Source organism: Pipistrellus hanaki, assembly GCF_964339955.1.
Source record: "Pipistrellus hanaki genome assembly, chromosome: 1".
Classification (NCBI taxonomy): Eukaryota; Metazoa; Chordata; class Mammalia; order Chiroptera; family Vespertilionidae; genus Pipistrellus; species Pipistrellus hanaki.
The window spans coordinates 138411605-138437218 of record NC_140503.1 but is presented as its reverse complement, the minus strand read 5'-3'; the positions used below and the strand labels follow the sequence as shown (position 1 = coordinate 138437218).

The following is a 25614-nucleotide window of genomic DNA, read 5'->3' as shown; positions in this document are numbered from 1 at the left end:
GCATGATAGAAGGAAGTTAGTTGCCTAGCATGATTTACTTTTATTAATTTAGCATGATAGAATGCCACGTGTTCTCTTCATATGCTCTTTTATTTATATTGATAAATGGAAAGCATAAGATTTTTTAAAGTTTGCTTACAACCTTCACCCACCATCTATATTTTCTATTGAAGATCCTATTTCTCACCTGGGAATTCTGCTAACAGAGGGCTGTGAGGAAGCTACATTTTAGAGCTGAATGTAAACTACATACAGTAAATGACCTAGCCCTTCGATTATACCAAGTTACTTGGTATTAGAACAATTCTATTCAAGAAACTTTTTTCAGCATCTTTTCAACAACATCAATCTTTAATGTTAATCTAGTTAGTGTTTCTACCCATTTTCCAGTTTTCATCATAGAAATCAATATTTTCTTTTTAATTTTTTATAATACTTTCAACAATAAAGATTTAAAAGAAAAAATATTTAGTTTATAAACAAATGAAAAACAAGTTTGAGAAAATACATTACTTCTATTGAATGAGTGTTTTAAATGTCAGCATTTTGTAGTCTCAAAATAAATAAATTATTTTAAACTAGAGGCCTGGTGCACGAAATTCATGCACAGGTATGTGTGTCCCTCAGCCCAGCCTGCTCCTTATCCAATCTGGGACTCTGAGAGAGATTCCCGATCCCTAAATGGGCAGCCAGACATCTTTCTCACAATCCTGGACTGCTGGCTCCCAACCACTTGCCTGCCTTATTGCTCCTAACCACTTCCACCTACCAGCCTGATCACCCCCTAACCACTCCCCTGACAGCTTGAGCAATGCCTAACTGTGACCCTGCTGTCCTGGTTGACCCTGACTGCCCTCCCCTGCCAACCTGGTCACCCCTAACTGTCCTCCCCTGCAGGCATGGTCGCCCCTAACTTCCTTCCCCAGAAGGCCTGATTGCCCCCAACTTCCCTCCCCTGCAGGCCTGGTCCCCACAACTGCCCTCCCTTGCAGGCCTGGTCTCTCCCAACTTCCCTCCTTTGTAGGCCTGGTCCCCCCAAACAGTCCTCTCCTGCAGGCCTGGTCCCCACCAACTGCCTTTGCCTGCAGGCCTGGTCACCCCCTACTGCCCTCCTCTGCCAGCCTGGTCAACCCTAATTACCCTCCCCTGCAGGCCCTATTGTCCCAACTGCCCTCACTTTCAGGCTTGATCCTTCCCAACTGCCCTCTACTGCTGTCCTGATCACACACAACTGCCCTCCCCTGCTGGCCATTTTGTGGGGCCATCTTGGGGCCAGCCAAGTTGTGTGTTGGAGTGATGGTCAATTTGCATATTACCTCTTTATTATATGTGATTATATGTGATATGTGATTGAAAAGCAGGTGTTGATGTATGCACTCCACATTTTCACAGATAACATGGGTCTATATCTGACACCTCAAATCCATGAGGAAAATCAGCCCTACTCTATTCTCCCTATCATCTGGAAGTGGGCCGTGCTTCCAAGGCTGACTACCACCCCAGAACCTAGTCTCACTCATCCATGGCCTCCAAGACCTAGGGCTGTGCCAGTGCAGTCAGTGTTTCAGACACCGTAAGCAGTGCCTGTGGCTGACGAGTGAGTGCTGCGCTCATGCAGGCATACGGTGGGCCTTACAGTCCCCAGTATGTATGCAGGTAAGCCCAGAAGAGCTAGCTAAGGAGCAGTGTCTAAGGACACGGTCGGTTTCACAGGTGAAGCTGGCCAGAGGCGAGGCTCACACAGGAGAGTATTCTATCTATTTCCCTGGATGAAACCAAGAGCATAATTTTTTTAAAAAAAAATCAAGCTTAAGTCTCATCATGGGTGAAATGCTCTTTTTCCACTTAGAATTATCCAACAAAGTCATTAAAAGGCTATGAAACATCTGTCCTAAATTGCCCACCCCATATCTGGCCATAAGATGCATAGAACAGTAGTGACTGCTGGGCAAATAAAACTCAAAGTTAAAAAAATAAAAGATACTCTAACCTTATGCATGCAAATGCAATAAGAGCCATTTGGTCTTTTAGTTATGAAGCTGGTTTCTTTGCAAAGTTGCAGCGGACAGTGTGTAAATAACATGACAACCTGCTTTGCCACAGCGCCTTAACTATGGAACACAGAGAGGGGGGGGGTCTCCCTGGTATGCTTGTTTCCAAATATTTATAGACTGCATTAATTGTACTGAATGAAGAATTAAGGAATAGCTTGATTCTCTTGTTTTCTGCAAAAGCATTTTGCAAACAGATTTTGTTTCTTCGGAATTATATGTCAAAGAGCTTAGATACACAATAACTATCAATCTCCTCTAAAACCATAAATATCAAGAATTTCACACACATTCCAACATCTTGTTAGAATGATGATCACTAAGTTTTTGGAACCATTTCTGGATTTTACTAAAAAAAAAATTTAATAAATAATTTTCATATTTAAACCAAATAATTTTCCTAAAATATCTCCTTTCAGATTCCATTTATTTCAGGACCAGAAATAAAAGCAGTACAAACATAAACTAACCACTCTGAAAGGGGCAGGTGTGTGTGTAAGCAAACAGAAGGAAGACAAGCCTTATAGGATTACCGTAGGTAAGGATGTACAAGGGTTTCCCATTTGTGTCCATCGTAGTCAAGCACGGGGCCTTTGGTGAGATGGTTCCCCATCGCTGTAATGCAGCTTCTAAAGACGGGGGCCAATTCGTAACCACACCTAGCTGCTCCCCTCGCATAGCTAACATCTGTGCTCCTTCCGGCTTTGGCTGGTTCGGATCTGGTTGTTGAACTAAACACATGTGGACACAAAAAGTTAAAAAAAAATACACTCATATTGGCACAATCATGATTTTATTCATTTTAAAGGAGGTAGGAGGCTTATACTTAAGGTATAAACTTATTAATGCACAGAAAACATGTTTTTCCTAGAATCAGGGCTATGACCTACATATTAGCCTCATGAATGTAAAAGAGATACTTACTTCTTACAATTTCCTAGGCAATTTGGGTGAGGTGCTTAAAGAGACCCAAGTGCATTTATAAACTGACGGCAAGTAAAGCTGTGTATCTAAACATGCCTAGAGTATAGGACTGCAACAACTACTATGTTAAAAATATCAATTATTGCCCGGCTGGTGTGGCTCAGTGATTGAGTGTCAACCTGTGATCCAGGAGGTCATGGTTCCTTTCATTCCTGGTCAGGGCTCATTTCTGTATTGCAGGCTTAATCCCCTGTCAAGGCCTGAGGGAGGCAGCCAATCAATGATTTGCTCTCATCACTGATGTTTTTCTCTCTCTTCCCCTTTCCCTTCCTCTCTAAAATCAATAAAAAAAAAAATTTTTTTTAAATTAATTATCAACATAGTCTAGTAATTCTGGACTCAAAAAAAAAATAGCTCAAATCTTTTGAGCTGAATTATATTTTGCCCTTAAATACTGAGGTGTAAATTTAAATTTGCTACAACTACAACAATGAGCACAGACCATATTTTCTTGAGTAAAACAAAAATAAATGCTTCCCAATAAAATACAACTTGTCTAACTGTTTGGAAAGGAGAGAAGTTGAGTTTCTTTTTTCTCACTTCTGGAAGAGGTTTTTCTCTCCCAGTGTATGACTGACAGTTTTCATCTGCTGGGCAGAAAATCAGCTATATCTTACTTGTGATGTAAAGAACAAGAAAACACAGAGTTTGCATTTGATGTAAGTATTTTGCTTTGTCTTTAACTGGTTTGTGTTAAAAGGCTTGTAAGCACTTGGGGGTTAAGATACTGACTCCTGGGTTTCTATGGAGCAACAGTGAATGGGACTTGCTGCACGCTCACTGCATTCCTCTTAAACTTATTCAGAGGGCACTGTGTCACTGTTGGCAAGGTTTTCTATGATTTGCTTACATTCCTAGAAGACAACAGAGTCCTTAGAAAGAAGCCTGGCTTGTGGGATGTACTTGAGTACTTTACAGGACCCCGCAGGAACAGTACCTACGGTCTCTAGATAAGATTTCGTCTTGTTCTTAAAAAGGAAAATAGCCGTGGTAGAAAAAATACCATTATAGTTTATGGGATCACAGGGGTATTGGAATAAATGGGGGTGAGAAAGGGTTCTTTTACCTTCTAACAATTCTTCAAAGTCGTCAACAAAGAATTCTCGTAATGGTGGTCGTTTTGGTCGTTTGAGGGTATTGACAAGTTGTTGAATTTTTGCTGATACCCGGCTACTTACCGGCACTCCTGAAAAACAGAACCACAGGCAGATGGGCTTTAATCCAAGCACCACAGTGAAATGGCCAAGACACCCACACCCACTGCCCCATCTCAGGACTGAGAGAAGCAGGGATGGGCTTGAGACTCAGTGTCCCTCAAAGTGTCACCTTGGCGATGTGCAGAGTGGAGACATTCTACCGGGTGGACAGTCACAACACACTGACCCTGCTGGGAACCCACAAGAGGGTAGAGACTCAGCAGAAACAATTCTCATTTACAGCTGCATGAGCCATCCTGATTTGGCGACGTGAGGAAGAGCTCCAACCACAGACTGGGCTTGGTCCCACCTCTAATTCCTAACAGGGCTTGTTACCTTCTCACTAACACTGTCTCTGGCCCCCTCTTTCTAAGGGGGTGAGAGACCTGATGAAGCAGAGAGACCCTCCCTGAGTCCTCGACTCTCCTGACATCCCTGGTGCTTGGCCTCACTGGGTGAAGAGAACGTTTTGCTGGAGACAGTGAATTTGGGTGAACTGCAGCATCTGCATGGTCAGCCCCCACACCGACCTCCTAACCAAAGCAAGGGGACTGCTTTCTACAAGCGCGTTGGCAGGCCCTGTCCACGCAGGTGACCACCGAGTTCCTCCAGAGGGTTCCAGTCACTCTCTCCTGAGTAAACATTCAGGCAATACATTCTAGAAGCACAGAAATTAGTCTCTAATTCAATTTCTGTGCAACACAAAACACTATCATATATTTACCCACATGTACTGAGAAACATTTATGCCAAGTTATAATAACATATTTCTTACAATGAATGACATTTTGAAAACTGAGTAAGTGAAATGATTAATGAAAAAGACAAGAAGTTTTAAAATTTAAAATAAATAACCCAAATTCTGAATAAAAGGAGTGCCAAGATGTTGGCATCCTTAACTGTTCAAATGCACTCCCTGCAGGCAAGTCTCATTCCCGCTTAGGGGTGCTTGGAAACCGCACCGGGTAACCATGGGTGTGGAAGCTCACTGCTCTCATGGTCTAAGAACCACAGTTGAAGGGGGTCTCCCCATAATGACTGAGGCACAGCCCTCCTTCTCCACTGCAGGTATCATAAAAACAGACCTCAGCTTTTGACATGAATATGATAGAATTCAAGGAAACTTTTCTATCAAATCAGAAACATTTTCATAGGTAATCTCAAACTACTCTATGGGCACCTTCAGAATTGAGACATTTTATATTTTATAGTTTTGAAAATATGTAAAAATACGCAACCCAGATTTCTCAGTCTCTAAACAGGATATTTCTCATTAAATAACTCATCTTAATTTGGTTCAGATGAATCGGAAATCATTTCACAAGGCCACTGGTTCCTCAGCTCAGTTTAGAATGTGTAAGAATCATCTTAGGACTTGTCTCGCCCAGAGTTTCTGATGTCATAGGTTTTGAGGATGGCCCAGAACTTGCTTTTTAACAAGTGCCCCAAGTGATTCTGAGAGGAGAGGTCATCACACTGAAAAACTCTGGGCTGGACAATATGTGACTCAAATGGACAACATACAAAACGAACTTACCTGGGAGAGCAGGTAAGGATTATGGACATCAAAAACAATAGTTATTAAATTGATAATGACTAAAACAACAGCAATGACCCATTTAATATAGCATGAATTTAGCAGAGAACTAAGGCAAACACTGAGACTGAAAGTTTCCCAGGGAAGCCGATTGCATGCGAACTGGAGTGACTTCTAAGGCACTACTGGGAGCTCCTGAACCACACTGACTTGGGGCTCTGGCCATGCTGAGAGGCATGCTGCCTATCAGGGACTGGGTCCAGGCCTTCCTCATCACCTCTGCATCACAGGCCATAGCACAGCTGGATGGATGGCACATCGACGCTACTTTGGCCATCTTCCACAGAAACACCATTTTATGTCCCCACTGGGTTCCATGCTAACCTTTGTGAGCCTGGGAAGGACTGGGGCTGCAGGAAAGCAGAATCATGCATGCAGTGCATGTTTACTATGCTGCTTCAGGCGGGGTCATAGAAATGGTCGCTCTATATATAAGATCCATGATATGAGGAATAAAGAAGAACCCCACTACTGAAGTTTATCAAATCACTAATATTTTTTCCCAATACGAAGAAAAAAAAGCCATTCTTTCTTCCAAATTCCAACACATTCCATTGGCCCAGAGATGTCAATTAATTTGTTTACACGTAACTTTATCCTGCCCTTCTAAGTAACCATTCATAGTCTTAACACTTGTACACTAATTTGTAAATTGCTGAGCCTACTTTAGTTATTCGTTAACAAATACACTGGAATCTTATAAAATTTCCTTTTCTTCTCATGACTAAATTCTTACAACATCATAATTTTTTTTCCTACAAGGAGTAATTCTTGCCAACTTGGAGATAGTTTGCATTTTCTGTGACTATTCCACCATCTATGGGTGGTGTGTAAAGAACTTCATAAATTAGATTCAGTGAGTTGACCTTATGGTTTCAAAGGTAAGTTAGTAAAAATAGAGTTTACAAAGGAGGGAAGAAAATGCTGGAGACCTACCATCGCCAGTCTCCATGAGCTCAGCATTGCCGTACTTTGGTGCAGTCCGTGATGTCGTTGAGCCTTGTGGCCTTTCTATTTGTATTGAGTGCTCTGAGGTGTACGTGGTTACATCAGGAGGTGCAGAGTGATTTTCTGTAAAGAAGCAAATGATAAATTCTTGGATGATCATGATAGAGTTATTCTGAAGGCTAAGTAAGCAACAGGGTTTCAAAAAAGGCCACATCCTGAGAAGAGACCATAATTCTGAATCAAAGCCTACTACAAAAATTTGTATTGCTCAAAATGAAACAAAGTTAGGTAAAATTTCAGACATGTCATAACAGGAGCCACATCAATGAATCACTATAGCCTTTTACCACATTGCAGACCAGTAGTTTAATTGCTAGCTTTATCCAGTGGCCAGTAAGTTTCTATTGAACAAGTACAAAAAACGTTTTACATAAATGTTAAAGGCACACTTTAAAATTAAATACCCCTTGCATTTTGAAGTTATTTATTACATGTTTTTACAAGCTCATAGCTTTTTAAAGAATTCTCGTGGCTGGCCACAAGTCTTAGAACAGAAAACACAAGAATTCTCATGATGTGTCTGCAATGTGTTAAGAATAATGTTCTTAAGCAGAAGGTAGAAAAAGAGTTATTGAAAGTTACATGTTTTTTCACAAAGAGTAATTTTCTTGTCTGTCATGGTAGTGGCAGTTAAGAGCTCAAGCTTTGGAGGCAGAGAGCCTGGGGTTTGAATCCCAGCTCTGCCTATTCTTCCAGATCTTGGAAGTGTCTTAACTTCTCTGTGCCTCAGTCTCCTCACCTATCAAATGGGAATAATAATGCTGACTTCCAGCCTAGCTGGTATGGCTCAGTAGATAGAGCGCCAGCTTGCAGACCAAAGGGTTCCGGGTTCAATTCTAGTCAAGGGCACATACCTCGGTTGCAGGCTCCTCCCCGGCCCAGGCCCTGGTCGGGGCTTGTGCAGGAGGCAACCAATCGATGGGTTTCTCTCACACTGATATTTCTGTCTTTTCTTCTTTCTTCCACTCTCTCTAAAAAAAAATGGAAAAATATCCTCGGATGAGGATTAAAAAAAATAATAATACTGATTTCCTTGCAGGGGAGATGAGTTAATAGATGTAAAGTTCTTAGGACATTTCTTGATAGAGGCTGAGCACTCAAAAAATATTAGCAATTTTGTTTGTTTCAGCATGAATAATACTGAACAGTCATTCAAAAAGCCCTGGCTGGGTGGCTCAGTTGGTTGGAGCATTATCCGGTACACCGAAAGGTTGCAGGTGCAATTCGCAGTCAGGGCACATACATAGGTTGTAGGTTTGATCCCCAATGTGGGGGAATACAGGAGGCTACATATTGATGTTTCTCTCTCCTATTGATGTTTCTGTTTCTCTCTCTCTCTCTCTCTCTCTCTCTCTCTCTCTCTCACACACACACACACACACACACACACACACACACAATCAATGAAAACATATCCTAGGTGAGGATTTAAAAAAAAAATCATGTGTTTACAATCTCAAGTGCATTGGTGATGGTTACGCAGTGAGCTGTGCAGCAGGCCTTCCCCACAGCATTCATCAATGGTGTCATAAAGCACTAAATGGTTCAGTGGGGAAAGCACAGTTCTTGTATTTATTTTTTAATTGTGCTGTACATTCAGTATTATTTTGTATTAAGTTTCAGGTACACAGCATAGGGTTATACTATCATATACTTTACAAAAGATTCCCCCAATATTTATTATATAAGACATTCAGGAAAACACGTCAAATGAGACTATCAAGGACATTTTCTATATCCTGGGTCCTAATAATGGATATTAGGCTATTAATTTTGAGTCGTTAAACCTTATTAGGTTCCATGTGATGGGAGCTATTTCCTAGTGCCGTATGTAAAAAGGGGAGCCAGCATTGGAAAGCCTCCTCCTTCAGGTACTCCCTCTTCAGCACCACAAGTGGGGGTGAGGGCTGCATAAACAGTGATATCACCAACAAAAAGCACAAGAGGAAACACAGGACACCAATCAGCCTCGGTAAAGGGCGCTGCTCACAGTCTGAGGGCTGGAACAAGAAGGCAGAACGTCCCTTCTGCTGGGAACATGCCTGTCAGGGACTCAAAGTTTTGCTGCTCTGCTAACTTTTATATATGACCTCAAGGAGGCCGCGCATACTGCTTTGGGGTTACAAATAATTTTAACAAGTAGGTGGATCACTAAGGGGAAGTAGGAGGGAGAAAAGAGGATCATTCAAATTGCCTCTTCAATGATTCAGAGACTGTTCATCCTCTCATCACCCCTACCCATGCTTTTGCCAAATAGACCTTATTTCATGTTGCAAAATGCTCTAACTCTCCATAGCCAAGTAATACACTCACTGGGGCCTCATATTTCAGATGAAAATACAATAGATGCTGATGTATGCTGAGCAGACTTTCAAATTAGCACGTAAAACGGAAGTAGCTATAACATGCATTCACTGCATTGCAATTCTATCCAGATTCACTGGTGCTTAAGTGACACTGTAGCCTCATCACTGATGATGGACGGCCAATCTGTCTTTGTGCTGGGTGGCAGGAATACTGTCATGTTCCACTCTGAAGTTGGGAAAAATAATGATTTCGATATAGCTAGCGATAATAAAGCAGGAACAGTGACAGCCGGGTGACTTCAAAGTGCTTTCCAAACTTACTTAGTTGTCACCTCCCCTCCTGCCCCCTACCCCATTCCTAGTGGGTGCTGTCACCCTGAGATCACCAGCCCAGCAGCTGCTCCTGTGAGGAGCCAGAGGACGTGCTGATGTTGCCGTGACACACTGTACCCTGCTTTATTTTCATAAAGATCAGGACGTGAGTTTTTACCGAGGCACCCTATCTTTGGGGGAGTATTAGAAAAGCCCTGTACATAAGATGCTCAGGAAACACTTGTCAGTGGGTAAGCAAAAGTGGAGCTGGGTGGATGCTGCAGGTTTGAATGTCTAAGATGCTCGCCAGCTCCAGGCACGAGGCCAGTGGAGTCCACGTGTCAGAAGTGCTAAGTAGACTAAGAACCCTCATTAGAGCGGGTTGTATCTTTTGAGCAAGAAGGCCCACTGTTCCTGTGATCAGTTTCACAGTACTTTAAATCGAGAATGGCAGCCATCCTTCCTGCCACTTATCAAGTGTCACCTCCACTGTGAGCGCCCAGAGAACTATCGGTGACACCTTCTCCTCTGCCCGCCATGGGATGGGTTCGGCTTCACCTGCCCCTGCGTGGTGTTTGTTGTCAGCAGGGACATGGTTCCCTGTGAACCAGGAGTTCAGGCTGGGCACACGAGGAGGCAGGAGGGCTGTGCAATTCCACCATCTTTCATGGCAGGATCTGCATGCTACTCTGGCGCCATCTGTACCAGGGTTTCCACCTCGGTCCTTGACACCCACCTCCACCCCACACAGGGTTTTAGTCTGTTACTCTTGCCAGCAATCCACCCCGTTGCACAGCTGTTTTTGGCCATGACCATTTCGGGGTCCTGGCTGGTCTCCCTGCTGAACCGACCTTGGAAATCGCTGCTTCCTCCACTTCTCCTAATGACTGTCTCAGTCGGGCTCCCTGTGTCCTACTCAGGGTCTGACGTTATCTACACCCAGCCCACGCTGTCTGCTCAGCAAATGCTGCAGGAATAGTTCAAAGAATGAATTAAAGAGCACTTGACAACTTGATAAAATGCCTCCAGTTCTAATACCTGCTGGAAAGAATTGTTCTTTAATTCTAACTGTTTGAACTGGAATCTCAGGGTCATGGTGATAAACCCCACTTTTAAAGCTTGTTAATTATTTTTATGTCCCCAAATAACTTCAGCCCCCAAATAAAGAGAAGAAAAGTAGAAAAATAGGTTTTTATATGTAAAAAGCAACATGCTCATGGTTCACTAATTGGTGATGCATAGTAACATGTTCAAAGGAACCCAAGTTTCTGTACACTAAGAATGCCCTATCCCAGGTCTCCTCAACTCGACCACTGCTGTCACTGAGGAGGTACCTGTGACCCAGGCCCTCATACCACCTGGCCTGCCCAGCTGCCCCAGCTTCCTAAGATGACATGACCATGCCCTCCACCTGGTGGTGGAAAACCAGCTCCCTAAATGAAAATGTGAAGGTGAACAAAGTTTAACCATCAGCCATGATTCTGACAAAATACAACACATGGTAAAATGAATACACAGAGAGGATGAGGGGAAGAGCCAGCCCTTGTGGGAGTTGAGCATCAGCCCTGCTGCTGGGGATCAGGCTGGACTGCTCGCTGCTACGGCCCATCTTTCAACGGCAACCAATCAGGAGAGAAGCATGCCTCCTCAGTTTCACCAGGAACTTCCACTTTCACTGCGTCTCATGGAAGGCACCTCACAGGGAAGCTCTAACTAGTGTCTTGACCAAAAGTGGCACATGACATTACAGCATGTGAGGATTTATCGTATTCCTTCAACTAGAGGCCCGATGAATGAAATTTGCGCACTTGAGAGGGGAGGGGGGTAGCCTTCAGCCTGGCCTGCACCCTCTCACAGACTGGGAGCCCTTAGGGGCCCTCTGCCAGACATCCTTAGTGCGGCCGTGGAAGCAGGAAAAGCTCCCACCATGCTGCTACGCTCGCCAGCTATGAACCTGGCTTCTGACTGAGCAGTGCTCTCCCTGTGGGAGCACACTGACCACCAGGGGACAGCTCCTGAGTTGAGCATGTGCTCCCTGGTGGTCAGTGTGCATCATAGCGACAAGTCATTCCGCAGTTCAGTTGATTTATATATTAGCCTTTTATCATATAGGATTACCACTCCAGGACAGAACAATATACTGTTTACCTTGATTCATTTTTCCTACGTGTGTGAGCATATGTGCGAATGCATGCATGATGTTTGTGAGTGTGAACTCATGAGGGTGTGTGTGAGCATGTGATGGTGTGATGTGTGTAACCTTGTGAACATGTGTGTGTGTGTATGTGAGTGCGCATGTGAGTGTGTATCAGTTTGAGTGTATGTGTGAGCATGTGAGTGTGATACTGATAATGGAGATTCACAGCTGCTTACAAATGTTCAGACAAATCACCCTCAGACTAAATCTGCAGATGGTTAGAAAGGACTCAGAGGCCCTGGGCCAGCAGCTCAGGTAGTCAGAGGTTTACCTGACATACTAAGGTTGCAGGTTCCATCTCTGGTCAGGGCACATAAGAGAATCAACCAATGAATACGTAAATAAGTGGAACAACAAATCTCTCTCTATCTCTATTTCTATCTCATCAATAAATGGGAAGGACTTAAGATGTTCTGTGTTGAAATTTCCCAAGAGTCAGAGTTGAGCTCGGGATTACAGAGGTTCTCACACCTTGAATTGCCTGCCTCCCACATTTATGCCATGAAAATCTCATAGATATATGAATGCAACTGAGACACATTTTAGAATTGTAGGATATATATTCTAATGTCAGAATAGAAATTTTCAACTTCAGACAACAGCTTCCTGACTTTTGTCCAAAAACTCAAATTCATGACAAAATGCTCCAACTGTCACAAAACCCACAGAGGGGTTGTGATGGGGACACCAAAATCTTTATTGTATATGCAAAGTTTCATTGCATTTTATCTGAGAAGAACTCCACTTTCATTTGTAACAAGCAATGGAACAAAAAGTTGAGGAGAGAGTAACGCTGCAGAGTGTCACCCTGTCTCTGCCACGTGGCAGATTTGAGTTTGACTCCTCAGCTGGTTGCTGGGCATCCTATCAACTGTCCAAGCCTCAGTCTTCCAATGAATCAACCAATGAATGCAAAACGAGAACACTACTCCTCTCTGTGGCTGAGGGAGCTGAGTAACAGACAAGGCACCACAGTGACGGTCAGGCCCTGGTCCCAGACCAGAAGGCTTTTTCTCTGTGGTTCCTCCCCTTGTGGAGGGACTCTTACCTCTCAAGAAAGAATCTTTGAAACTCACATGCAGAAAAGTGTAAATGGCCGTGTTACCACTTTCTGAGTTACATGCATTTAAACAGTGGAAAAGCAGAGCTAAGCAAACGGGCCTTCTCATAAATACCAGGGTGAGAGCAGGTAGGTCAGTGAGACGTTCCTGCAAAATGGGGCACACAGTGGGTGAAGGGTTAGGATACTTGTGGGTCCAAAGTCATTACTTGGATTTTTAATACAAAATCCATATAAACAAAATCAATTTTGAGAGATGAAAATCCCTAAAGCAACTTTTTGGAAAAAGAGACAGGATCAGAACTGTGCTCTAACACCATCAACAGGGCTGCAAGACACAGGACAGTGCAAAAGGAGGGACATGGGGCCGAAGTGGTCCAGACAGGACTGCAGGCACCTGGACCTAGGGGCCTGGAAACAGGGGTGTGTGAGGTGGTGGGGAGGGGGGGAGGGGGAGAGAAATAAGGCTCGCAACGCTATGAGGAGCCAGGCACCCACGATGTAGACAGAGATGGCATGGGGGGGGGGGGGGGAGGCAGGAGAGGAGCCAAGCACAGCAGAGGTCGTGAGCCCGCTCCTGAGTACAGGGTAGAACTGATGGGCAGTATTGGGAGGCACTCTCGGATGTGGACTGGTGAAGGACTTCAGAGAAACTGCAGGTGTGTTGAGTTAGGGAGGAGCAGGGAGCCTTGAAAACTGGGAGAGGATGAAATGTAGAGACAAGGTAGGAAGAGGAGCCGCCAGAGGAGGACGGAGAACCAGGTGTGGGGCAGGTTGGAAAGGCGGAGATGGCTGGTCACTAACATCCAAAGCTAGGCTGACCCACGGGTGAGCGAAGATGCAAAAGAGCGCAGCACTGAGCTAGCAGGTTTGGGAGGAACTGGAATCCAGAATGAAGGTGAAAGGGTAAACTTCGGAAAGGAGCCTCTGTCCCAGAAAAAAAAAAAAAATTTAAAAAGGAGAAAGATATGGAAACAGATGCTTCCCAACTCCTTGTTTTCCTCCTACTGGGGGCAAAGGGGTGTCTGCAGACACTGTCCCAGCCCCTCACCATATGGGGTTTTAGAAGTACAAGGTGGTAGTTTATTTTACCTTAAATTCCTTAAAACACACGCCCACAATATTTTCTTACTTGTAGGCTTTTGATGCTGCCAATTCTCTGACTTTTACCTTCTTCTGTTTTGCCACAGGAATAAAAAAAATTTATTTTATTATTTTGCTACTGCTTTCTTTCTAAAATGTTTTTTATATTTTCAGAAAAGTCCCAGATATTCTAGGAACTTACCTTGTGCCAATATAAAAATTACTTAAATGTCATCCACTCACAAGCTATATTTAGGTTACATTGAACTTATGTAGATGAATCATGCACCCTTTTACAATCTGGGTAACTAATTCTCCACACTATCATTTCCTCCAGCATTTCACATGCAGATTCACAAAGGGAAACGAAATACAGTGATTAATTTGTTCAAAAGTGTATGTTTCTCTTGGTAAGATTCTGACACCTCACTGGAGGAGAACTGGGTCAGAGCAACACACATCTGCAGGATTGCACTGAGGGGCAGAGGTGCGGGAATTCCACATCTGACCCCGTGCAGGTGCCAATGAACTCCAAGGCAGGACCTCGGCCATCTCTCAGGTTCGAAAACACACGGGAAGCCATTTCATTATCTATAAATATTTAATGGTCACACATTTCTGTTTAATTTTTAAATTGACTTCAAATAGAGATTTATAATGCACATTAACCAGCGGCCATGTTACTGCAAATATCCAACACTGAAATCGAATAACACCACTTTGCATTTGAGTGTTACTTTAAAATACTGGAAGAACTTTTCTATTTTCTCCTTTTTATTCACAACAGTTCTGAGAGGTACAAAGCAAAGAACGTGCTATTCTCCCCCCCCTCCCCCCCCCCACTACAAAACTACAAAACTAAGCCAGGGAAAATGACTTCTGAAGATGACAGCCCGTTCACCTGAGAGGCCAGGCCAGACCCACTCTCCTGGCAGCTGCCTGTGTCCTGCCTGTAGGCACATGGTCTCATTTCTGATACCACTAAAATGTTTAAAAATCATAATCCACAGCTGAAAATGGATCAGAACAGATCTGGGCATCATACTTGTCCCTTCTACATTAGACAAGGACTCATTCCCCTGGCAAATGAGTGACATGCACACATTGGGGGGGGGGGGGGGGGCAATAAAACGTGTACCTCACTCACCCACGATTGAAAGCCACACTGCTCAGACAATCCCTCTCTTTTCCTCTAATAATTCTTATTTAATCTCCTTTTCCACACTATTTCCAAACATCTGTCAATGCTTCCTAACTCTGTGCTTTTTCCAATATAGAGGATCTTACTCACCATAGAACCTACATGCTAAATGACATGGCTCTGGCCGGTGTGGCTCAGTGGATAGAGTATCGGCCACACATTGAAGGGTCGCAGGTTCAATTCCCAAACAGGGGCACATTCCTGGGTTTTGAGTTGTCCCTGTCCTCTGTAGAAGCACATGTCTCACATCGATGTTTCTCTTTCTCTCCTCCTCCTCCCACCATCCCTCTCTCCCTTCCACTTTCTCTAAAAATCAATGGAAAAGGTATCCTTGAGTGATTATTAATAACAACAACAAAAAATGACATGAACCACCAGAAAAATCTAAATACATACAGAAGAAAACCATAGTGATTAAAGCCCTAGGATTCCTTAAATGGTTTCCAAAGTCATGACAAACACACTTTAATATTCCCTATTTCTAAGCACTATTAAAAATTTCATTTAGCCCAAATCAGTTTGGCTCAGTAGATAGAGCATCGGCCTGCAGACTGAAAGGTTCCAGGTTCGATTCCGGTCAAGGGCATGTACATTGGTTCCGGCATATCCCCAGTGGGGGGTGTGCAAGACGAAGCTGATCAATGATTCTCTCTCATTGATATTTCTAACTATCCCTCTCTCTTACTCTGTAAAAAGTCAATAAAACATTTTTTAAAAATATGACATGAAGTTTAAAAAAAATTTTCATTTAGAAGCATATTTTAGCATAAATGAGAAGAAAACATGTAAACAGATATGGCTGCAGGTTTTCCCTAATGAACGAGTGCACTCCTTTATGAGCAACAAGCTCTTGAATTCTAGCTGTAGGAAACATCTGAGATGGTAAGAAATACCGTATTTTTCCGTGTATAAGACACCTCCCAACTTTTTTCAACACAAAATTAAGAAATCAATAATTTAAACATTTTGCTGGTTTTCCTCTTAAGGTCTTCTTCTTTTTTGGCATCTTAAGGAGTTGTTCTTCCTGTTTTATCCACTGTCTGATCATATACTCAGTGGGAGGAGGTCCAAATTGCTTCTCTGCAGCTCTATTTCTATGCTCTTTTGCATAGTTGATTACATTTAGTTTGAATTCTGCAGAGTAAGACAAGAGCTTACCAGTATTTATCTTTTTATTTTTTGATATCTTTATGGGCTCAGAACGCTCAGGTCTCTGTTGCATCTGTGCACTCGCCACCTCCACCTTCAATTATGGCATCAGCTGATATCAGTAACAACAAGTCTCATGATTGGAGGAAGCCTGTCTGACAAGGTATGGGCAGCTACACACCTGCACGGCTCCCTCCTCGGCTGATTTCCGTGTATAAGATACCCCTCAATTTTCAGTCTAACTATTTTAGAGAAAAAATAGTGTCTTATACATGGAAAAAATATGGTAATAAAAACAAAGGTTTCACAAAACAGTAAAGCCAGAGCACAAAGCAGACCAGGAGCCAGAGTGAGTCTGTGGAATTCCAGGGCAGGGATTCTAATGTCGTGATGCCCAGATAGATAAACTCTGACTCTGGGCCACTTACAACATTGAGAATCACACAGTGACAGGCACTCACCTATGTGCGTCTGGGCCATGACATCGGCTAGCCTGTGGGCGGCACCGCTGCCCCCACTTTGGGTGGATGAGGAAGAGGTTGTGGAGGTGGTGGAGCCATGGATGGCCTGGCTGATCCAGTGCTCCATGTTGATGCTGCCCTGGCTGGAGGTGGGTGTCCCTTGGGAGTCACCCTGCACAGAGCCTTCATCTTCCGAACCAGAGGAGGTATCTGTGTGACAGATGAGTAAATATGCAGAGAATTAAAGAAACACATCCCAACCAAACACCACTAACACAGACCTACTGCACACATGAACAGTTTAAAGACTTTTTCTTTGAACACTCTTGAACTAATACCACTTTTTGGATGAAGTCAAACATATTTGCATACAGTCATCAAGTGAGGAGGCCAAGGGCAGCATTTTCTTCGAGATGTTGAACCTTCATGGATTCCAAGTGAGATGTATGTGGCCCTCTAGTCCCGATGTGGTTCTCTGAGATATAATTTGCCTTTAAGTTTAGCCTGAGTGCAAGACTAAGAGTGAGATGTCAGGGAAGAAAATGATGGAGGAGGAAAAACACACCTCACAAAGTATGCCTCCTACCTTCTCCAATAACCTATATGCTCAAAACCTTGACCCTTTGGGGAGAAAAATAAATCATCACATTACACTTTATGATTAAACTAAACTTATTTATTTTTACACTCATTTTTTAAATCATTTTAATTTTTCGATTACAGTTGACATGTTACCTTAATTCTGGGTGTTACTGGAATTGGACATTATATAACTTACTAAGTGATCATCCCGATAAATCTCGTACCCATCTGACCCCATAGTTATTAGAATAAACCTGACTATATTCCCTATGCTGAACTTTAAATCCTCATGACTACCCTGTAACCAATCTGTACTTCTTAGTCCTTTCACTTTTTTCACCCATCCCCCAACCTCCCTCCCACTTGGTCAAAATGTTCTTTATCTATGAGTCCCTTTCAGCTCTACATGTTCATTTATTTTGTTGTTTAGATTCAGCTGTTGATAGATATGTTTTTATTGCCATTTTAATGTTCATATTCTTATCTTTTTTCCTTCTTCTTCTTCTTAGAGAATACCCTTTAACATTTCATGTAATTCTAGTTTGATGGTGATAAACTCTTAGCTTGTTCTTGTCTGGAAAGCTCTTTACCTGTTCTTCAATTCCAAATGATACTTTTGCTGGGTAATCTTGATTGTAGGTCCTTGCTTTTCATCACTTTGAATATTTCATGCCAATTCCTTCTGGCCTGCAAAGTTTTTGTTGAGAAATCAGGTGAAGTTTTATGGGAGCTCCCTTGTAGATAACTGCTTTTCTTTTGCTGCTTTTAAGATTCTCTCTTCGTCCTTAATCTTTTGCATTTTAATTATAATGTGTCTTGGTGTTCATCATGTTTGGTACTCTCTGCACTTTCTAGACTTGTATATCCATTTCCTTCACCAAGTTATGGAAGTTTTCTTTTCCTTTTCCTTTTTTTTTTTTTTTTTTTTTTCAAATAGCTTTTCAATTTCTTGCTCTCTCTCTTCTTCCAGCACCAAATGTTTGTATGCTTGTCCTTTGGGAGTCACCCTGCACGGAGCCTTCATCTTCCGAATCAGACGAGGTATCTGTGTGACAGGTGAGTAAACTTATTTATTTTTCACATGCTTGAAGCTGTCCCAGAGACTCTTTATATTATCCTCATTTCTGGGATTCTTTTTTTTTTTTTTTTTTTCTGTTCTAATGGGGTGTTTTTTGCTTCCTTATATTTCAACTCACTAATTTGATTCTGACTTCATTTACTCTGTTGATTCCTTGTAAATTATTCTTTGTTAGTGTATCCTTCATTTCTGACCAGTCCTTTTTTATGCTGTTGAAGGTCTCATTAAGTTCACTGAGTATCCTTCTAACCAGTATTTTGAAATCTGCATAATGTCCAGATTACTTATCTTCCTTTTGTTTAGTTCTTTTTCTGTTAAATTTGTTCTGTCCTTTTATAATATTTGGGGGCATGTTTCTTTGTCTCCTTATTTTAGCAGCCTCCTTGTGTTTGTTTCCATGTATTAAATAGAGCTACTTCATGCCCCAGTCATGGAAGAGGGGCCTTATTTAGTAGGTGTTCTGTAGGGCCAGTGAGGCAGCCTCTCTGATCACCGGAGCTGGGCCTTCATGTGGGCTGTGTGCACCTTCCTACTGTAGTTTAGCCTTGACTGCTGTTAGCACATAAATGGAAGGTATTTACCTGCAGGCTGATCAACTGAAAGGACTGATGTAACCACTGACCTCTAACGAATGTGGAGGATCATCTGTGCAGGGCCCATCCCACAGAGCAGGACTTACTTCAATGGAGCTCTGGTGCCCACTGAGTCCTTTCTTTGAGTGTGTTGCCTATGGAAGTGGTTGGATGGTGAGGCTTCAATATAGTCTTTAGCTGTTCGCCGGGTGTATTGGTCCTAAGGGCTCCTAGGGGTTGCAGGCAAGGTCAGCCACCAACTGTGTTCTGCCCGGGGGCCACCCAACATGCTTTGTAAAGTAACCTGCAGGTGGCTGCTATTTGTGCTGGGCTTACAGGTGCCCAGGAGCGGCCAAGCTGAGAATCAAGGGAGGCTATGGCTAATACTGGACTAAAGATCACTTAGTGAGAGGAAAGGGAGATGCTGAGGCCAGATGCTGCTTATTTGAGAGTTTTTAGGAAAATCTGAGCATGAGCCACAACAGGCCATTCCTAAGCCACTGGAAACTACTTGGGTGGCCCTAAAAGTTGGGTGGGATGGGGTCTCAGAGAATCACCAGACAGGTCAAACAGTATGAGCCAGGTTGACAAAGTCTCAGATATGGTGCCTTGCCTGCCTGCCTGCCTGCCTGCTCTGTGAGTGGAGGGCTCATCAAAAGACAATGGCCTCTGCCAGCACTTTTGTCTGGCAGAAAATTAACCCCCTACCTCTCACCCTGATGCCAGGCAATTCAGTTCCTCCCTGTATGTCTCTGGTGCCTTTTAAGCTACTGGCCCAGTGGTGGAGCTCAGAGGTAGTGATTCCAAGTAAGTCTGTGCCCAGACCTTTTAAGAGGAACTGCCTGGGACTTCAGCAGCCCTCTGTCTTCCTCAGCCTCAATCCTCACTGGTTTTTACAGCCAGAAGTTATGAAGAATTCTCTTCCTGGCACTAGAATCCTGGGCTGGGACATGTGGTGTGGGGCTTCGAACCCTTGCTCCCAAGAGGGAATCTCTATAGCCGAGATATCCTTCCCAATTTTTATCCACCATTCATGGATGTAGAACCAGCTTTCCATGTCTGTCCCTCCTACAGTTTTGATGTGGCTTCTTCTTTATTTCCCTAGTTGTAGGACTTCCATTCAGCCAGATTTCAGGTGATGGTTGTTATGTAGCTTAGCCATGGTTTTGATGTGGTTCTGGGAAGAGTCAAGCACCACATTTACCTACACCACCCTCTTGATCAGAAGTCTACATTCATTTCTTATAATATTTTAATCATTTATTTTTCAATCTGTGAAAAATGTATATATTATATTGACATAAAAATCACTTTTCCATTAAAATTAAAAACATTTGTTATTTAATAACTTTCACTTAGTAGCAAGGTTTTCAAGAATGATATACTGGTGAGCTTATTAAACTTCCATGTAATCATGACATCTAGAATCCTAATGATAGGTGAGTAAGGTGAGATGCCTGGAGGGAAAAATGGCTGAGTTGATTTAGATCATTTAATGAGAATAAGAGAAGTGAGAGTTTATCTTAAATCAAGACATAAGACTTTTTTTTTTTTAACACAACAATATTTGTAAAGGAGTATACTCTAATATTTTATCATCATCATAACAGAACCTCAGAACTTTTTTTTTAGACTTTGGAGAAATGTATCCACAGCAGACATTATCATCTCCCCAGAGAGGTTTTTATGCCCTTTTACAGCCAGTTTTTCATTCCACATCCTATCTTTTTATACAGAAACCTACAGGATATTCCACATGATATAGACACAAAAATCCTCAAAAAATATTAGCAGACACAAGCAATATATAAAATGGATAGTACATTATGACCAAGTGGTGACCAGGATTATACATATAAATGTGAATTAAAGTTGATTTGACATTCAAAAGTGAAGTATTGTTATATACATATTAGTTTAATAAAAGGAGAAAAATCCCAAGTTAACTTGAACATCATAGAAAAAGTACTTCACAAAAGCTAACACCCACTCATGAGAAAACCTCTCAGCAAAGCAAAAAATAAAAGGCATTTTCCTCAACCTGATTTAAAGCATCCATGAAAACCAACAGCTAGCACTGAATTTAATGGTAAAAGACTAAATATATTCTCTTAAGTTCAAAAGTCAGGCAAAGATGTCCCTTCTTGCCCCTTCTATTCAATGTTCTCTGGAAGGTTCTAGACAGTGAGATAAAGCAAAACAAATAAATTAAAGGCATCCAGATTGGAAAGCTAGCAGTAAAACTACCTTTATTCACAGATTACATAATCTTTGTATGTAGAAAATCCCAAGGAACATACCAAAAATTTCTTCAGTTAAGAAATGATTTTAGGAGGGTCACAGGATACAAGATAAAGACATAAAATATCTTTATATATACATATACTAGCACTGAACAATATGGGAATTAGATTTTAAAAATTCCATTCACTAAAGCATCAAAAGAGAAAAAACCTTTAGCAATATATCTAATAAAAATTTAAGGTAATATCTAATAAAATCCTAGGTTTCAAATTCATTTGAAAATACAAAAGAGCCGGGACCGGTTTGGCTCAATGGATAGAGCGTCGGCTTGGGGACTGAAGGGTCCTGGGTTCGATTCCGGTCAAGGGCATGTACCTTGGTTGCGGGCATATCCCCAGTAGGGGTGTGCAAGAGGCAGCTGATCGATGACTCTCTCTCGTCGATGTTTCTAACTCTCTATCTCTCTCCCTTCCTCTCTGTACAAAATCAATAAAATATATTAAAAAAAAAAAAGAAAATACAAAAGATCTATAAAAGCCAAAATAATTTGAGAATGAAGGAAGACTCCACTATCTAATTTCAAAACTTACAGTTATCAAGACAGTGATATTAGCACGAGAGTAGGCATATATTTGTAAAGTATATGAACAAAACAGAACGAAACCCAGAAATAAATTCTTACATTTGTAGTCAATTTATTTTTGACAAAGTTCTCAAGGTAGTAATTTAAAGAGAAAAAGATAATATTTTCAACAAATGTTTCTGGGCAACTGGGTATTCTCATATCAAAGCAAACAAATAAACAGAAAACAATACCTCACAGATCTTGCCTCACAACATAAACAAAAATGAATTAAAAATGAACCAGAGACCAAAAACAAAAACTATGAAATTTCGAAAACTTCCAAAAGCACAATTCATAAAACAATAATCAGTAAATTGAACTTTGTCCAAATAAAAACTCTTAAGCTTAAAAGGGCCCTACTGCTTAGCTATGAGTAATGTAACAAATCACCAAAATGTCAATGGCTTACAACAACACACATTTATTACCTTACAGCTCTGGAAGTCAGAGCTCTAAAATCCAGGTGCTGGCCTGGCTACATCCTTTGGAGGCCTTAGGGGACACTCTCTCTTCCTTTGCCTTTTCTAGAGACGCCGGCATCACCTGCACCCTTGGCTCTTGGCCCCTTCATTTATCTGGCCCTACTGTTTGTTTTTCCTGATTTTGACACTCTTCCCTCTCTTAAGAGAACCCCCTCTGCCCAGTTTTATTGATATTTGGATAATTGATAAATTTATGTAAGTTTAAAGTATGGCCTAACTGTTCAACTTATATTGTGAAATGATTACTATCATTAACTTTAGTTGGCATCCATCATTTTACAGATACAATAAAAAGGCAAAAAATACATTTTTTCTTGTGATGAGAACTCTTAGAATTAACTCTTAATTTTCATATGTATTTCCTATAACAGTGTTATTATAGTCATCACATTGTACATTAAACATGCCTAATAATTTATCTTATAACTGGAGGTTGGTACCTTTGGGCCACCTTTCTCCAATTCCCTGTCCTCCTATATCTGGCTTCTGGAAACCTCAAATCTATCTCTTTTTCTATAAGGTTTATGCTTTTTTGTGTTTTGTTTTTTAGATACCACATATAAGTGAGATCAAATAGTATTTGTCTTTTACTGAATAACAACTTTTTTATTACAGTTGGTGCACCCTGTTAGTCCAGGATAATTGCCCATCTTAGGACCTTAATCATATCTACAAAGTCCCCTTTGCAATGTAAGGTAATATACATATTGAGGAATTAGAACATGGATATCTTGGGGGTGAGAGTGAGGGGCATAATTCTGTTTACCACTAAGAAAAAGAAAGGCAAATCATAGTTTGCAAATTGTATATCTCATAGAGGACTTGTATTCAGATTATATAAAGAATTCTTAACCAGTGAGAAGACAAAAAACATTTTAAAAATGGGCAAAAATTTGAAGAGACATTTCACCAATAAATAGCCTATATAAGAAAAGCCTAATATGCAAATTGACCGAACAAAAGAATGACCAGTGGAACAATCTGTCACTATGATGCACAGTGACCACCAGGGCACACACGCTCAACACAGAAGCTGCCCCCAGACTGCAGGCCCCAGGCCAGCCACCGTAAGTGCCAGTGGATGCCCCCTGATCGTCCCACTGCTCACCCCACAGATCAGTGCTGATTGCTGGCCAGGCCTAGGGAACCCTACCCGTGCACAATTTCATGCACTGGGCCTCTAGTTATTTTTTAGATACCACATATAAGCACAAATAAGCACATAAAAAGATGCTTAGCATTATTTTGGAAATGAAAATTAAACCACAATGAGATACAATTTCACATCCACTAGAATGACTATAATAAAAAAATATAGACAATATTGAGTTGTTAAGAAACTGAAATCTTATTACATTTCTGCTGGGAATGTAAAATGGTATAGCAATTATGTAAATAATTTTGCAGCTTTTAAAAGTTAAAGTTACCATAACTCATTAATTTTACTCCAAGGAATCTACCCAAGATAAATGAAATTCTAAGTATACACAAAGATATATTATATGTTGATAGCATTATTCATAATAGCCAAAACCTGGAAACAAGCTAAATATCCGTCAACAAGTGAATGAATTAACTAAATGTGGCATATCTATCTAAGAGCAAACAGTTCAGCAATGAGAAGGAATGCATTCTACAACTCAAGAATGCTACAACATGAAAGATGCTCAAAAACATTATGCTGAAGAAGCAAAATGCAAAAGATTATTTCATGATTTCATTGTGAAATGTTTAGAATATTTATAGAGGCATATAAATCAGATCAATGGGCTGGAGTGAGAATGGGAATTGATTGAAAAAGGGTATAAGGAAACTTTTTTTGGGAGGTGGAAATGTTCTAAAACTGGATTATGGCAATTATTGAACAATCTGGATATTTTTTAAACATCAATGAATGACATGCTTACAATGGGTTAATATTTTGGGACCTAAATTATACACCAAAAAAGGTATTAAGAGATAGGAAAAAGTGGTGGCAGAATAGATAGACATGTCCCAAGCCTTGTCCAGGAGCAGATAGAAAGAACAGCTGGGGGTCACATGGTAAGTGTTTATTGGTGAGTTGAAGGACAGCTATATTCCAGGAGACAGTGGGGGACTGCTGGACAGGGCTCCCCTGACCGGGCAGCCCTCACTGCTGCTGGATTCCCTCCTAGAGCGACTGGCTTGGATACGGAGACAGTGCCATCTTGAAGATGAAAGTGGATGTTCTCGGATGCCAGAAAATCTACAACTACAGCACCCACCAAACAGCTGTAAGCTCCAGAACACAAGTCCCCATTTGATGCAAACATGCGGATTCAGAGGAGCTCTACACTCCAACCACAGAAAGGTCAGATTTCACCTGGGATAAGGTGAAGTCTCTGGTCCTGGCAGGAGAGAGAAACATGTGCACTGTGGAAACTGGAGGACCAGGGGAAGTCTGCACCTAGAAAAACCATTGGCTGTTGGGGCTGGTGTGATCCGTGAATATGGAAGGGGGTCCTCAGAGCTTCAACAGAAAGGAACTCTAAAAAGCAACTCATTTTGTTCTGACACAAAAGGACAGCCTAAAAATTTTAAAAGTGTGCCGGCTGCTTAGACCCAAGGGGACAAAAAGACTGTACAGACTTGCATGCAGTCCTGGAGTTCACACATTTGAGCGCGAGCGCGAGTTCTCTCCCCCCCCCCCCCGCCCCCCCCCAATCTCTTCTTTTTTCTCTTTAAATCCTTGCTTCTGATTACTAAACCCAATACATAGGATCACCCAATTGGGGACACCCTAAGAGACTGCAGGGGAAAATTGTTTTTCTGGAGCCTGGAGATCAGAGCAGAGAATAACCATCAGAGAACCAGCTCTGAGGCAACCCACTCCCACAAACCAGTATTGAATGCCACAGGGAAAGCACTGGTTAGAGAGGACCTATAGACCAGAAGGTCAATCCAGAAACACTGCCACCCAGGGGTTGAATCACAAATTGACTCTTGTGTAAGCACAAATAAAGGAATATAAGAAATTATGACACACTGCCTGCTTAAAAATCAGGACTGGCTTACAACACTGAGAAGCAGTGGAACACAGGGAACTATAATACTTTCCTGACTAGGAAACAGGCATGCCAAACAGAACAGTAGAGGAAGTGAATGACCTTCACTACTGCACATATTTTTTAATTATTTTTTTCATCTTTTACTTAAGAAACTGATTTTTTTTCTTTTTTCCTCACTTAATTTTACCTTTTTAACTATTACATTTCTATTTTCAATCAGTATTATTATTACTACTGTTTTACCTTTTTAAAAAAATATATTATTTTCTCTTTATTTTACTTTGAGATTAGTGTTCTACATTCTATTTTCATCTTCCCTTTTCAACAATATGCGAAAGAACCAAGAGGAAATCAAGAAGAAATGAATAATGACATTGCTGCTATAAAGAACTCAATA

The 25614-nt window shown here is 41.6% G+C and overlaps 1 protein-coding gene across 2 annotated transcripts in view; it reads right to left on the bottom strand.

Annotated features, from left to right (window-relative positions):
- DIP2C (disco interacting protein 2 homolog C) overlaps nt 1-25614 on the bottom strand; it is a 377912-nt gene that overhangs the window by 119800 nt on the left and 232498 nt on the right. For both annotated transcript variants that reach the window (XM_084872178.1, XM_084872177.1), the window contains 4 exons: nt 16606-16815; nt 6765-6899; nt 4102-4221; nt 2585-2782 (listed from right to left, as the gene is read on the bottom strand). In XM_084872178.1, coding sequence (XP_084728304.1) covers nt 2585-2782; nt 4102-4221; nt 6765-6899; nt 16606-16815 — 663 coding nt within the window. The remainder of the gene's footprint in view (nt 1-2584; nt 2783-4101; nt 4222-6764; nt 6900-16605; nt 16816-25614) is intronic.